General features: G+C 35.3%; 1 protein-coding gene across 9 annotated transcripts in view; it reads left to right on the plus strand.

The window, feature by feature from the left end:
• The window catches only part of PEX5L (peroxisomal biogenesis factor 5 like), a 186,581-nt gene that overhangs the window by 79,075 nt on the left and 93,844 nt on the right, over nucleotides 1-13,662 (plus strand). For 4 of the 9 annotated variants that reach the window (XM_003794273.2, XM_012807912.1, XM_023515755.1 and 1 more), the window contains one exon: nucleotides 3,089-3,193. The exons of 3 other annotated variants lie outside the window; for them this stretch is intronic. In XM_003794273.2, coding sequence (XP_003794321.1) covers nucleotides 3,125-3,193 — 69 coding nt within the window. In that variant the 5' untranslated portion in view covers nucleotides 3,089-3,124. Of the gene's footprint in view, nucleotides 1-672; nucleotides 739-3,088; nucleotides 3,194-13,662 lie in introns of those variants that run through there. 2 more of the 9 variants (XM_012807911.2, XM_023515758.1) reach the window with 2 other exon arrangements.

The following is a 13,662-nucleotide window of genomic DNA, read 5'->3' on the forward strand; positions in this document are numbered from 1 at the left end:
AAAAAAAAAAAAAAAAAAGAATGATGGAGAAGCTGATGAAGAATGATGCAGGCTGAATGGGGTCTAAAGTATATAAACCAGTTATATGCTCGAATATATAATCAGCATATGTTTCATTTTTGCTTGCTTCATGTTGTTTCAAATAATAGATCGGTATTGACCCCTTGGTGGGGTTGTATTTAGAAAATTGAGTTTGAAGCTTGAACAATTACACATATGTATTTCTTGCAATGTTTTAAGCTACTGCCTTCGAAAAAGAAACGGGCACGGTTATACAGCCATCAGCCCTGCAGAGCTGCTGATAAGCAAAACTGTATCGTTTCATGAATTGCCAAATCAATTATCAGTCAGGTTCTGAATTCCAGAAGCATTTTCCCACAAGATAAATGGACAAGTCAGAAATAACACAGCTTGATTGCAAGATACCAGGTGAAAGTGGCAGTACATTCTGGGGGGAATTCTGCTGTGATATACGAGCCACTCACTTGACTTGGCAGTGGTTGTAGACACTGTATCTGGCACCACGGAGGTGTCATTTTGGCAGTCCTTCCCATTCTGCTCTCAGACGGTACCACACTTGTGAGGCTCGTGGGGTATTAACTCAAAAGCCAAAAGGCTGTAAAGAAAAACGTTGCTAGCGGGCACTAACATGGGTATCATGACTCTTTTCAGGTAGTAGGTGTAACCTTGAAGAAAAAGTGGCACTGTCTTCAAAAAAGTGACCTGACCCTGGCTTTGGTGGGTTTTTACTGCAAGAAATCAAAAGCACCGCATGTGTTTATTGTACATCCTTTCTAGCTGACCACTGCTTTGTTCTAGAGTTCAGCATGAAAGGACTAATTTTTTGTTTTGTTTTTGTTTTTGTTTTAGTGAAATGGCATGTCCCTTGCTAATTCTAGCTATTATAGTTGCACATGTAAAAAATATCTCTATGTAGTTTACGGATTGGTAGCATTTCAAATAAATGGTATATTAAAAACTTGACATGAAATTTTTTGAGATGCTTATCAATTGGCATTTTCTTCTTAGCACATAAAAAAGAATCTGAATTATTATTTTTAAACAAAATTATACCTCGTAACATTAGATTTGCTCTTCTAAATATAGTAGGAATTTAAATATGAGCATGCCACTTTGTTTATTGCTATATGATTAGAATTTCTTGAAGCATGGAAAGAATTCTTCACAAATGATTTTGTTCTTTTGAAAAAAGTAAAGCTGCAAAAATACTTGTTATAAACCATAGTCTATAAATGAGTATAGCTTATAAAAGTGTACCAAGTTTATAGTGTGTAAAGTTTCATCCAAATATGTTTTATATTCTGATAAAATGTTAAAAAATTAATAATGTCATAATAAATCTTTTCCCAGAATTCAGAATTGTATGCATCTCTATTTTAGGAAGTTCACATTGCTTCGTTAAAGAAGAAACCTGGAATCATTATGTACTTTGATTTGTTAGGCAACGAATCATTAGATTTTTCTTTATTCTTCTAGAAGTAAGTTATTCTAAGAATTGTGACCATGTAAACTTTTCAGAGCACATATGAAAATTACTACTGATACATCTGATACATCTGTTGAATAAAATCTCTAGCATTTGATATTCCATTTTGGAAGTAACGCATTAGCATTCAATAATGCTACTTATAAAGTCAGACCAAACAAACAAACCCTAAGCATCATAAACAGATACACATATTTTAAAATTTAATAACTACACAGAAAGGTTTTTTGTTCTCATAAATAAAAGCCACCGCTGGCTACATTTTAGAAAGTCAATGCCTAAGAAAATGGACTTGCTCTCTAGAGTAAACCTACCTTCTAAATACTTCAAGCCCTTGGAAAGTCCAAGGTGATGTCATTCTATCCTTTTTTTGTTGCATGGGAACTATTAAGATTTATTAAGCTTTGGATTTAATATCAACCTTGGCTTTTAATTCCTTTTCAAACAGCAGATTCCCATGTATCCACTTTTTCTTTTTCCCTATGATATCTCTGTCTGCTATATTTGTATTTTGAAGAGATTCACAACACAGATAGATATGCATGTGCTCTTAGTATAAAATTTTTTTTTCCAGGGAGGCTCTGCCCACAGACCTGAGAAAATGGAAGTTCTTTCTTTTGAAAATATTTAAGGATTATTTAATTTTTATGTAGTATGAGAGGTTTCTAATTGAGTTGGGAAAGTGATATTTTGTTTTGTTTATTTCATTATGCCATGTCTACTCTCAAAATGTGAATAATCTGGTAAACTCAAATAACAGAAAGCCAGCACACCCCTGCAGTTCGTAATTCTGCTTCTTTGAGGCAAATAATGTAGGGATATGTGTGGGTGTGTATATATCCATATGTACACTTATATAGATATATATGGAGAGAGGGAGATATGCCTCAATGTTAATTATCTTTTATTTACGTCCAGATTTATGGGTTCTCAAAAGATATTTCTAAAGTTCTATTAAAATTAATTGGTCTCAAAACAGAAAGAGTTGCAATTTTTTTCTGCCAAGGTCCACAAAACAAACTGGGTGAATTCCTGTTATGTCAAAGCCACTTAAAGAATTTTTAGAGATTTTATCACACACATTATTCCTTTTATCTCAATCCACTCTAAAACAGCAAAGACTCCAGAGACCAACCAGCACTAGTCCTCTGTGGGAGACAGATCCTGATCCTAAACTCTGTCCCAAACTCCTCATTGTCATTCACAATATTTAGGGATAATATAGTAACAGTTTATAAATGACCATAACAGGCAACCCGTAGTGTTTTTAAATTGATATTATTTTCAAATGTTCGTGTCATGTTAATTGCTTTAAAATATATTATACATATAAAATACTATGTTAAAATTAAATATAATATGTCAGCTGTAAAGGTGAAAAAGTAGCTAACTAAAAGTTCACAAATAATCTCTTTTCAGATTTTGTGTGTTTTCTCCTCAGCCAAAAGCCTCAAGATTCACTTGCAGCAGCCTACCTCTTCAATTATGTTGGATTGCTCTTTAAACATTAAAATATCTTGTAATAAATAATAAGTTAAAGATTTCTCCTGACACGAGTCATTGTTGATTTCACTGTTATAGGGAAAAGGCTCTAGGGCGGCAGATAAGGCTGTTGCCATGGTGATGAAGGAGATACCGAGGGAGGAGTCTGCTGAAGAAAAGCCCCTCCTTACTATGACATCACAGGTGGGCAGACCGTAGGGTTCCTGTAGAAAGCTGACATATGTTACTATCTCAGACATTGTGATTTTTAACTAGAAAAAAATATATTAACTCTTGAACAAATTTTTTTTTAAAAAGACAGTTTCAATGAAACAATCGTATAAATATAAATGAAAATCAAAATTGCTATAAAAGGAAAATTCATTCTCTGGTTTTTTTATTTGTGGATATTAATTTTCATTACTTAACTTTAGTTTTAAAAAAAGGAAAGTAAAATGCACATGCAAGTAAAACATGCTGCTTCTTTATAAAGGAGTCTTGTTAACAACTTTGGGAAAGAAATAACAATTAAGATATGGTACATTTGAACACCAACCAAAAAAAACCAAATTCCTGTGAATAAATGTAAGTTATACATATGTCAGTTTGCCAGTAGAATATCTAAATTTTCTTAAATGTCAAATATATTTATGTTGTGACTATGCATACTACATATATGTCTATACATATTTATGTGGATAACTGATTTACAGAAATGAGACAGAAGTCCCCGAATCTCCATGCAGAAAATGGCATTTGTGACCCCTCTTATACCAGTGACCTTGAGAACAAAAATATCATCTCTATTATAAGCACAGGAGGGCCATTTTCAGCATTTATTATAACAAGTATAGAGAAAAGTTTGCATTTGTATGCAAAGACCTGCTGAGGCTGTGAATCCTGTGTGTCCTCGGGGACTTTTGAAACACCCTGTAAAATCTACATAAATATGTATAATATACTCATCACCACTCTGTGGAACTACCAGTTTTAAATTTTTTAAATGGAAAGTATTTTTACATACATTTATCTTATAATTTAGATTAGATTGTTATTTTAAACATTTCATTTTTTCCATAATGCAATAGTAAATGCAGTGATTCAGTGCCAATTATATGAACATGCCTAGAATTCAAAAAATGGTCATTTACAATCCTCATGAAAGGCATTTATATCAAAAGCTAAATTGTGGCAACTTATTTTTAGAATATCAGTAGATCTCATCCCCAGCTGCTGCCAACATGTGTGTTTTTATTTTATTCTAAATGCCGTGTTGTAAGTAATAAGAATAATAACATATAACATAAATATTGAACAGTTTTTTAAGTTATTAAGGATTCCCAGGACCTAGAGATAAATTTTTTAAATCCGTTAAAAAAAGATTTTTTTAATCCATTAAAAAAAAGAAATGCTTCTTCCAGTGACACATAGTAGTAGTTGGAAAGAAATTTGCTTAGTAGTCATCAAATTCCTCATTATTTACCTAATTTACATAGTAAAACATACAGTGTTTCATACTGATTTCCTGCCAATCAGAGTCAGAACTTTAGAGACTCCCATTTCCAAAATATTAAGTCCAAAGTCCCGAAGGTATATGCCATAGGAGGTGAGAACTACTTGGAGTTCTCTGCTAATGACAGAGCCATCCACAAAAGTCGGTAAAACCTATCCAGATTTGCAGTGGACGTAGTTGTGTTACACATCTCAAGACTTCACAATTTAGGACAGGCTCCAGTCCTCCAAATTCATTTTCCCCCAAATAATGCATTGCTATGTCCTCTCCAGTAATCTTTCTTCATTTTGGTATGCAAAATTACCATTGCAACCTAAATGTGAATTTGAAATGTAATGCAAAATAACATTTTTGATTTTTTTAATTTAGAAAAATTTGTGATTACTATTTTCTCATATTCAGAACATTTGTTTGTACCAAGTTCCTTCTTTAATCCTTGTGGTTACATTAACTGTTTTTGAGGTACTGGTTACAATTTCACTGCATGAAAATTATATAATGCTTTTTTGATACATCATAATCTTACTGCATACTGGCTAGTTTATGAATCAGCAAACAGAGTTCTGATTCATAAAATTTAATGCACCTGTTATGTTGATAATATTACATAATTAATTCAGTGACAGCTGTGATACAGTTATTTCTCAGTCAAATGCAGTTTTATTAGTTGATATACTTTTTCCACTATACACAAATGGCTTCTTCCCTGCTATGCACCAGTGGCGTGCACAGGCCACAAAGATGCAGAATGATCTGAAAAAGTGAGTACTTTCCATGGCGACCACAGCATCCAGTCTGTATACCATTCCACATTCTTCCTTGTTATCCTGTGTGAATGTACTAGCGTCTTGACATACATATGTCCCAGTGTCTCCTTAAAGCCCTTATGACATAATGCCACCTACTACTGCTGAACACATCAGCTCATCTTCATCACTGGTATGTCGATGTCAGCTGCTCATCTCGTAGATCCCAGATGTGCCTGCAGCTAGCTGCTGCTCTCTCAGTGATAAAATACAGAATCATTCATTGAAACACTGAAGCTGTACCTTGTTTAAGTGTGGAATAGTGTGATTATTATGGTATGTTCCTCATCTTTTAGAGAGCTTAAGCCGAACAGTACTCCAGGAAAGCCATCTTAGTACATTGAAAACAATGAAACAAAGCAGAGGAGTTGACCAGATGACCTGAACTCAGACATTGCTGGATCACTGAGAATTATTTGTTTGCTTAATGTAATTATTAATTCTGTATTAACAAGCAGTATGTCAAGCACATCATAGAAGCTCAAGTTCATGCTTTCTTAGACTTAAATCAAACAGCATGTAAATATGTGTGCACTGATGAAAGGTTTGAAGAAGAGAAAAATGGAAATCATCAAATCTTTGAGGAAAAGAATTTGACTAGATCTGTGCTGTCCAATTCAATCGCCACTAACCACACATGTCTACTGAGCTCTGTGTGGCTATTCCAACTTTCATGCACTGTGCGTATGAAATACATACTGGATTTTGAAGACTTAATCCAAGTCATAGTGTAGGCTATGATATTAATAATTTTTGTATAGTCACATGTTGAAATTATATTTTAGCTATATTGGGTTAAACCAAATATGTCAAAATGAATTTCACCTATTTCTTTTCACTTTTTTTAAAAGTGGCTACTAGGAAATTTTAAATTACAAGGCTTTCATTATATTTCTATTAAGTAGGACTGCTCTAAACTTTAATAGTATAAACACATTCAATAAGAGAATAGATGGGAAAACTGTATACCAGAAGACTGATTATATAAGAGGAATAAATGTATTATATTTATTAGAATGAAATGACTTCAATGAATATTTTTTTCTCACAAGGAACCTCCAGAAGTTTTCATTTTGGCCTTATCTCCTACAAGCAGGGTATATGGCCCATTCACTTTTACCTGTAGAATGCAATGTTTTAAAAACCGTTTCTGATCTCTTTTTGTTAAAGGACTTTTTCAGTTCAAACTCACCCTTGTTTTTCTATTTGTCACCACCCCTTACACCCTGATACTGATTTAATTTTTGTGTCTGATAAAGAAAGAAAGAGTAATGCCCTTGATTAGAAGACTACTCTCAAGGATATACATACGGCCTTGTTTGGGTTTCTATTATTAACTTAAAACAAAGGCCTTAATTAAGTTCTCCTGCCTCCTTGGTGTTAGTTCCACTCAATTCGTAAATGGTAATATCTGTTCATTTCCCTACGAACAGATGCACATTTTATAACTCTAACAATCCTGTCAATATTTGTAGTCAGTTGACATCTAAAGCAAGTGAAAGAGTTGAACGTTATCACATGTTTTCCTTTACCAGAAGATCCAGAGGACCTAAACCTAAGGTCTGGGGATGAGGCAGAGCCACATGTGGCCTTCCTGGTCCTTGAATGCAGCCCCTCGACTAGATCCAAATTTTACAGAACAAATCAAGGGTTTGTTCTGTGGGATTTGGGTCCAGTTAAGGAGCTGCACTTAGGGATCTGGAGGGCCACGGGTTCCCCCCCCCCAAAGATTTTAAAAGATATAGGGTGGTGATTTAGTTGTCTTATCTTTTCAATAGATTGAGTCAGTTAATTAAGTTTTGATCATAATGAATGTCTCCCAATGTGGTCACTATTTTGATGAGCATTGCACACATTTCTAGGCTCAAATAGGACGAATAAGGCCATAGCAAGTAGTTTAATCACAAAATTATCACTCAAAGCCTGCAAATGGCACATACTTTGTCATATCAACAATGCCACAGATAATAAAGGAATTTCCCAAATACACAAGGATATACCTATTCAAAACATAGTTGTATTTTGTTCATTAGAAACAAAATGATCTTAAAATTTTTACTACATTTAAATAAAGTAAAAAAGCATAGCAAATTATAAGTTTTTTTAATCAACATTGCAATATGTTTGTCAACTCTTTCTTATTAGCTTCAATGTTTTAACTTTTAAAATTATTTTTGAAGTACCAAAATGCTTAAATATAAAAATAGACTATTACCTTAAACTAAAACAACATTTCAAGATCATCTATCCGAAATGTGAAATTACGGAGCAATGGATTGTCAGCCCTTACCGACCTTGTTTCATCATCTAAAATGTACTTCATTTCAGAGTTAATTCTTTTTGATATATTATTACGTACCTCTATATTTTTGAATGAAACATCTAAGCATTGTATTTCTTTAAAGACAAACTTAGATTTAAGTCACAAAACAAGCAGCATAAACATACACGAGTTGAAGTAACAAACCGTATTGAAAAGCAAAATACTTTATTTTCACTTTAGTTAATTAGTTCCTGGTAGCTTCCATTATTTAAAATTTAATTTTAAAACACTGCAATTAGAGAAATCCAAGTTGAACTAAGACCAATACATTTTCAGACAACGTTTCAAGACAGACAATAAATAATCTATGAGAGCCGGATAATAGAGCCTACGTCTGTTCAACACAAAGAAAGCACGATATTGATACGTGAAGCAATACTGGCTGTGTCATAACTAATAATAACCATGCCAATCAGCCAGTCCAAATAATTAAACTGAATTCATTTTATTAAATATTTGATTATAAGGAAAATGGAAATGTTCAGTAGTCTTTTGAATACAGATTGACAAGAAACCGGTACATCCACCTTCTTGCCCATCTTCTTCTAAACAAAGGAGTTTTCTTTTGTTTCTAAGTTTACTGAGTGCTTAATTTTTTTTTCCTCAGAATCTCCACATTTGCATCTCTGATTTAAAATCACTGAGAGGAGTAATAGGGTTGTGTCTTGAAACGTACTGGCCTCCCATTCACATTATTTCAGGTCATTCTTCCAAGTGTCAGAGGGTATGAGTCAGGCTTAGCCCTTTATTTATTTTTTTGTTTTGTCTATGTAACAAATTTTAATAATTTATATGGGGAATAATTTCACAAGCATACTATAAACATACTTATGTGATTAACAACATGCAGGCAAGTTAAATACATGTAACAAATAACTAATCAAAAATCATCAGCAATAAAACATCATTAAACATGCTATTAACTTGTCCTATAATGCCTCATTACTTTGTTTTTTTTTCAAAGTTATTGAAAAAAATCTTTATTTTTTTCTCTTGTCCCTTGTTTTTTCCCTGTCTTTATTCCCTATTTCTTTCTTTTATTTATTTATTTACTTATTTTATTTTTTAATACATCATAACTTTGTACACTGATGCATTTATGGGGTTCAGGGTACTGCTTTGATATACAATGTGAAATGCTTACATTGAGCTAAGTAACACATCCATCACAATTATACTCATTTCTTAATAGTTTTGAAATGTACCATTGCATCATGCACATTAGGTGAAGTCCCCTCAAATACCCTCCCTCCTCCCATGTCTCCCCGCCCCCTGCCCTCTCTCTCCTTTTCCCTTCTACTTTCTGGACTAGAGTTATTAGCCCTTTATTTTGATTTTTCTCATTAGACCTTCACTTTTGGCATTCTTGACCTCTTGGTGGAAAGGCTCAACATCCTTGGTAGAAGGCTTGCATTTGGAAATGTTTCTGGAGGTAACTGGGTCTCCAAACATTTAAAAGATGTGACTGGGTAGAAGTAGACTTGGATAATTAGTTTAAAACCTGTGAAGGAATTGGTCAACATTTCTGAGAACGACTGACCTCTTTGTAAATTGCTCAAACCCAGTAAGTAGTTAAGGAAGCCCACTCAATCGTTCTTTGTACAATTCAAAATTCCAAATTTCGGTTGGACTGTATAAAATCAGTCAACCGCCACTAGGGTATACAAAAAGTGCTTGGATGAGGTCTCTACCCTGAAGGGGGCCACAGTCTAGTGGGAAGAGAAACAGATAAAAAATAAGACTCTGATACTGGTTAAAGCCTCGGGAATATGAAAATGCTGTGAAGAGAAACTTCTTGGCTGGCACTGAAGAAGCTTCCTAGACAGTGTGTTGGCTTAACAAGTCCTGAAAGAGAAACGAGAATCTGTCACCATTAGAAGCATCTTTGAATTGATCCAAATATTGAGAAGAGGCCAGAGGTGGATAAGGAATAAAGGATTAAAAATATAAATACACTGAAAAAAAGGCCTTAGTAACTAATGGAGTGAGTAAGTCATTTCAATTTAGCCTGATTTGACCAAAATTGCAAACACTCCAACTCTGTTCTTAAAAAAAAAATTAGAAACCTTTGACTCATCTTTCATTATTTTTATAACATCAGTATACTTTCTACCCAAAGGATGAAATGAGAGAAGTCCATAAAGTATTTTCAAATTAAAGGAAGTAATTCTAAGAGAAAGTCATAAACCTTATCTTACCAGTGAATAAGGAAAGAGTAAATGGCATATAATTTGTAAATAAAGTCTAGATGTACTGCTGGGGAGATTCAGTTCAGTTTGAATTTTATTTTATGATCTAAAAGATTTATTTATTCTCATGTCATCAAAGGAAAAATCATAAATTTATTTGAAAGTGAAGAGAGGGCCATGGGAAAAGCTCTTCTTCTTTATACAAATAAAAATAAAATGAATTCCTAAATTCATCATCTGAAGACATAATTTTAAATTGTACTCTTTGAGATAGATATTTTTATGTCTTCAGTTTCTGCAAAGTCACTGTCTCATTTAATAGCCATTTATTGAACCCTTTTTAGGCATAGACATTCTGTTTGAAGCTGTGAAAGATGTAAATATGAGTAAGATATGATCTCTGACCTCAGGACTTATAAGAAGAGATTTCGTTATCTTCATAACATCCCTGTTTCATCTTCCATATCTCCATAAAAACCAAAGACCTTTCGGTTCAGTTTCAATTGCATTTCCACGCTATCGGTCATCTGGCCTTTCACCTGTGAGCTGGGCCATTACCCTCCGCTCCAGCCTGAGCATTTCTCAATAGCTAAACTGTGCTCTAGCTTGAAAACCACTGACTCAGAAAATAGTGTGTTACTCCCTCTTTGTTTTCTATTCGTGGAAGAAAGCCAGAGGAGCTGCTTAGCTGTAGGAGCTGGGCGGTCACAGTCATTGCATCAGTCCTGATGTGAACTAGGGTCAGAAACAAGACAGTAGGTGTGGAGGAGATGCAGGCATCACGAGGTGGCCTCCTCTGAGACTGGAGAGGCCACACCTTCGTCCTGGGCTCCCTGGGTCTGTCTGGAACAACCTTCCTTTTGCTGAGTAACTCTGAGCACGCTAGAGATACTTGCTCCTGAAAATGCATCCAAAGTTTGAATGACGAGACTCCCAAAACAAGAACATCCTGTTGTTACGTTTGATAACGCAGCTTTACCGGAAAGGACCTCTCATTAAATTGTGCCTTTTCTTTCGTTTCCCATTGGTCTTTATGGCAACAGAGGTCTTACTTTCTAGAATTCTTTTATCACATTTAGACTTTAATTTTCAGCGCTTACTACAAAAAGTATCCACAGAAATCAAACACCCTGATTTTCTCGCACTATAGAAAATATAGGCCTATTCCACATGTATATGCACAGAGTTATGATCTAGGGGTAAATTCTTCGTCTTTTTTGCTTTTTACAAAGTCATCTGATTGTATCCAAAACAAAGAAGGAGTGTAATGGGTTATAGTCATAATTATCTAGATAACAATCGACATTTCTCAACATTATCACTAAGAGGACTCAGTTGTTCTTAGTTGTCTTCAGTGAAATTAGGTTTGTCTTCAGAGAAATAGAAACTTTTCTTCAAAGAGATAATTATGACATCATATATTCAAACTTTTATTATTTTTTAAAATTTAGAGACAGGGTATTGATTTGTCACCCAGGCTGGAGTGCGGTGGTACGATCATAGCGCACTGCAGCCTTGAATTCGTGGCCTCTAGAAGTCCTCCTGCCTCAGCCTCTGGAGTAGTTAGGACTACAGGCATACACCACCACACCCAGGCTAATGTTTTTATGTTTTTGTAGAGATGGGGTCTTGCTGTGTTGCCCAGGCTGGTCTCAAACTTTTGACCTCAGCAGTCCTCTTTCCTTGGCCTACCAGTGCTGAGATTATAGACATAAGCACCACACCTGGTCCATATTTATAAGTCACAGTTGTATTGCTTGAGTTTAGTCTTTGTGCCTTACACACTTTATCTAATGGGTCAATAAGACCTAGAACAAGAGGCCAGAAATCAAAATTCACTGCTAATAAATGTAAACCTGTTACCTTCTATGTACCTTCTAAAAGTACAGTGTGATGCTGTATTTGATAGCGACCTTCTTCCTCCATGCACATTTACAACACTGCAGAATTTAGATCAGATTCACAGGACAATGGTGAGTGGGCCACGGTCTGGAGGTGGGGTTGTTTGTGAAGTCAGGACCATATCACTATGGTGATACCACACTAGATGGCTTTATTACATTAGCTCACATAGTTAAAAGAGTAAGTATGAGGACATGTACATTAACGTATGGCTTCTTTGAAAACTGTTACATGCACATAATTATTACATGCACTAACTAAAAATGAGACACAGATTCAGGAACACTAATAATTTTCAGATAAGCTCACAGAATCACTAATATTTACCCATTTTATCTTTTTCTAGTGTATTATACTCTAGAGCAGTACTTTCAACTACATTTTCAGATAATAAAATGGACATTTATGCCAGAAAATATTACAAATCATTCCTAAACTCAATAGACTATGCCATTACAAAACTTAAAATACAATGGAATTTTTATAAGTTGACCACCCAACCTACTCTAACAAACTGATCAACATATGGACGCAGTTAACATAAGGAACTAGGCTTACTGTACTGATGTGTACATGAGTGGTCTACAGAGGTTAGGTCAACTTAAGGAGGTGGTCACTGTAAGGAGGTGATCAACTATGGAGTTTCTACTCAATATTTAAAAACATTTCAATATAAATGTCATAGAATGGATGACACCCAAGAATGTTCAAATTCAGAAAGCAAAATGCAAAGGAACTAAATTTCAATCATGGGTTAAAGCAGCATCCTAAATAAAGTTGAAAACAAAAAAAAATCAGACCTTGGATAACTTGATTCCTAGAAAAATCTGTAAGTTTTTATACATAGTTACACTGAAACAACAACAGAGGAATTGTCTATCACTAACTCGGACACTAAGAGAAGCAAGCTCAATGCTTACCCCTTGCTAACGTCTACACGTAAGTGTGAAAATAAATTACCAACTGTATGTCAAAATCTTAAACTCTAATGAAGGGCTGAAATTTATCCATGCCTAAATAGCATGAATGGTTGTTTGGGGGTTTTTGTTTGTTTGTTTGTTTTTTGAGACAGAGTCTCACTCTGTTGCCCCAGGCTACAGTGTTAGCCTAGCTCACAGCAACCTCAAACTCCTGGGTTTAAGCAATCCTTCTACCTCAGCTTCCCAAGTAGCTGGGACTACAGGCCCCTACCACAATGCCCAGCTAGTTTTTCTATTTTTAGTAGAGACAAGCCTCACTCTTGCCTAGGGTGGTCTTGAGCTCCTGACCTCAAGGGATCCTCCCACCTCGGCCTCCAAGAGCACTAGGATTATAGGAGCCCCCACACCCAGCTCACATGAAAACGTTAAAGAACCACATGGATCTTTACTTGGATCCCTTGGCTTCCGGTTTCCAAATGACCACTAAGTGCTTCCATAGTGCTCTTTCTGAAACAATAGAACTGCATTTTTTTCGTCTCATATTTACCATTATTTAGGCCCCTTGCCATCTCCCATCAGCCTAAGCTATAATACCACTGACACTATGGGCAGTGCCCATAGCTCAGTCGGCAGGGCGCCGGCCATGTACACCGAGGCTGGAGAGTTCAAGCCTGTCCTGGGCCAGTTAAAACAATAATGACAACTGTAACAACAACAAAAAATGGCAGGGCGTTGTGGCGGGCGTCTGTAGTCCCAGCTACTTTGGGAGGCTGAGGCAAGAGAATCCCTTGAGCCCAAGAGTTGGAGGTTGCTTGTAGCTGTGATGCCATGGCACTCTACTCAGGGGGACAGCTTGAGGCTTTGTCTCAAAAAAAAAAAAAACATCATGTGTTATCAAAACAAAACAGGCCAGATGCAAAATAAATCACTAAATATTATGTTTACATTTGTGTAAAGCACAAATAAAGACATCTTAGTGGAAGCTAATGATAGGGGATAGAAAGGACAGCTGATGGGAGG

The sequence above is a fragment of the Otolemur garnettii genome, unplaced genomic scaffold, assembly GCF_000181295.1.
Source record: "Otolemur garnettii isolate 467f Iridium unplaced genomic scaffold, OtoGar3 scaffold00078, whole genome shotgun sequence".
NCBI classification, from domain to species: Eukaryota; Metazoa; Chordata; class Mammalia; order Primates; family Galagidae; genus Otolemur; species Otolemur garnettii.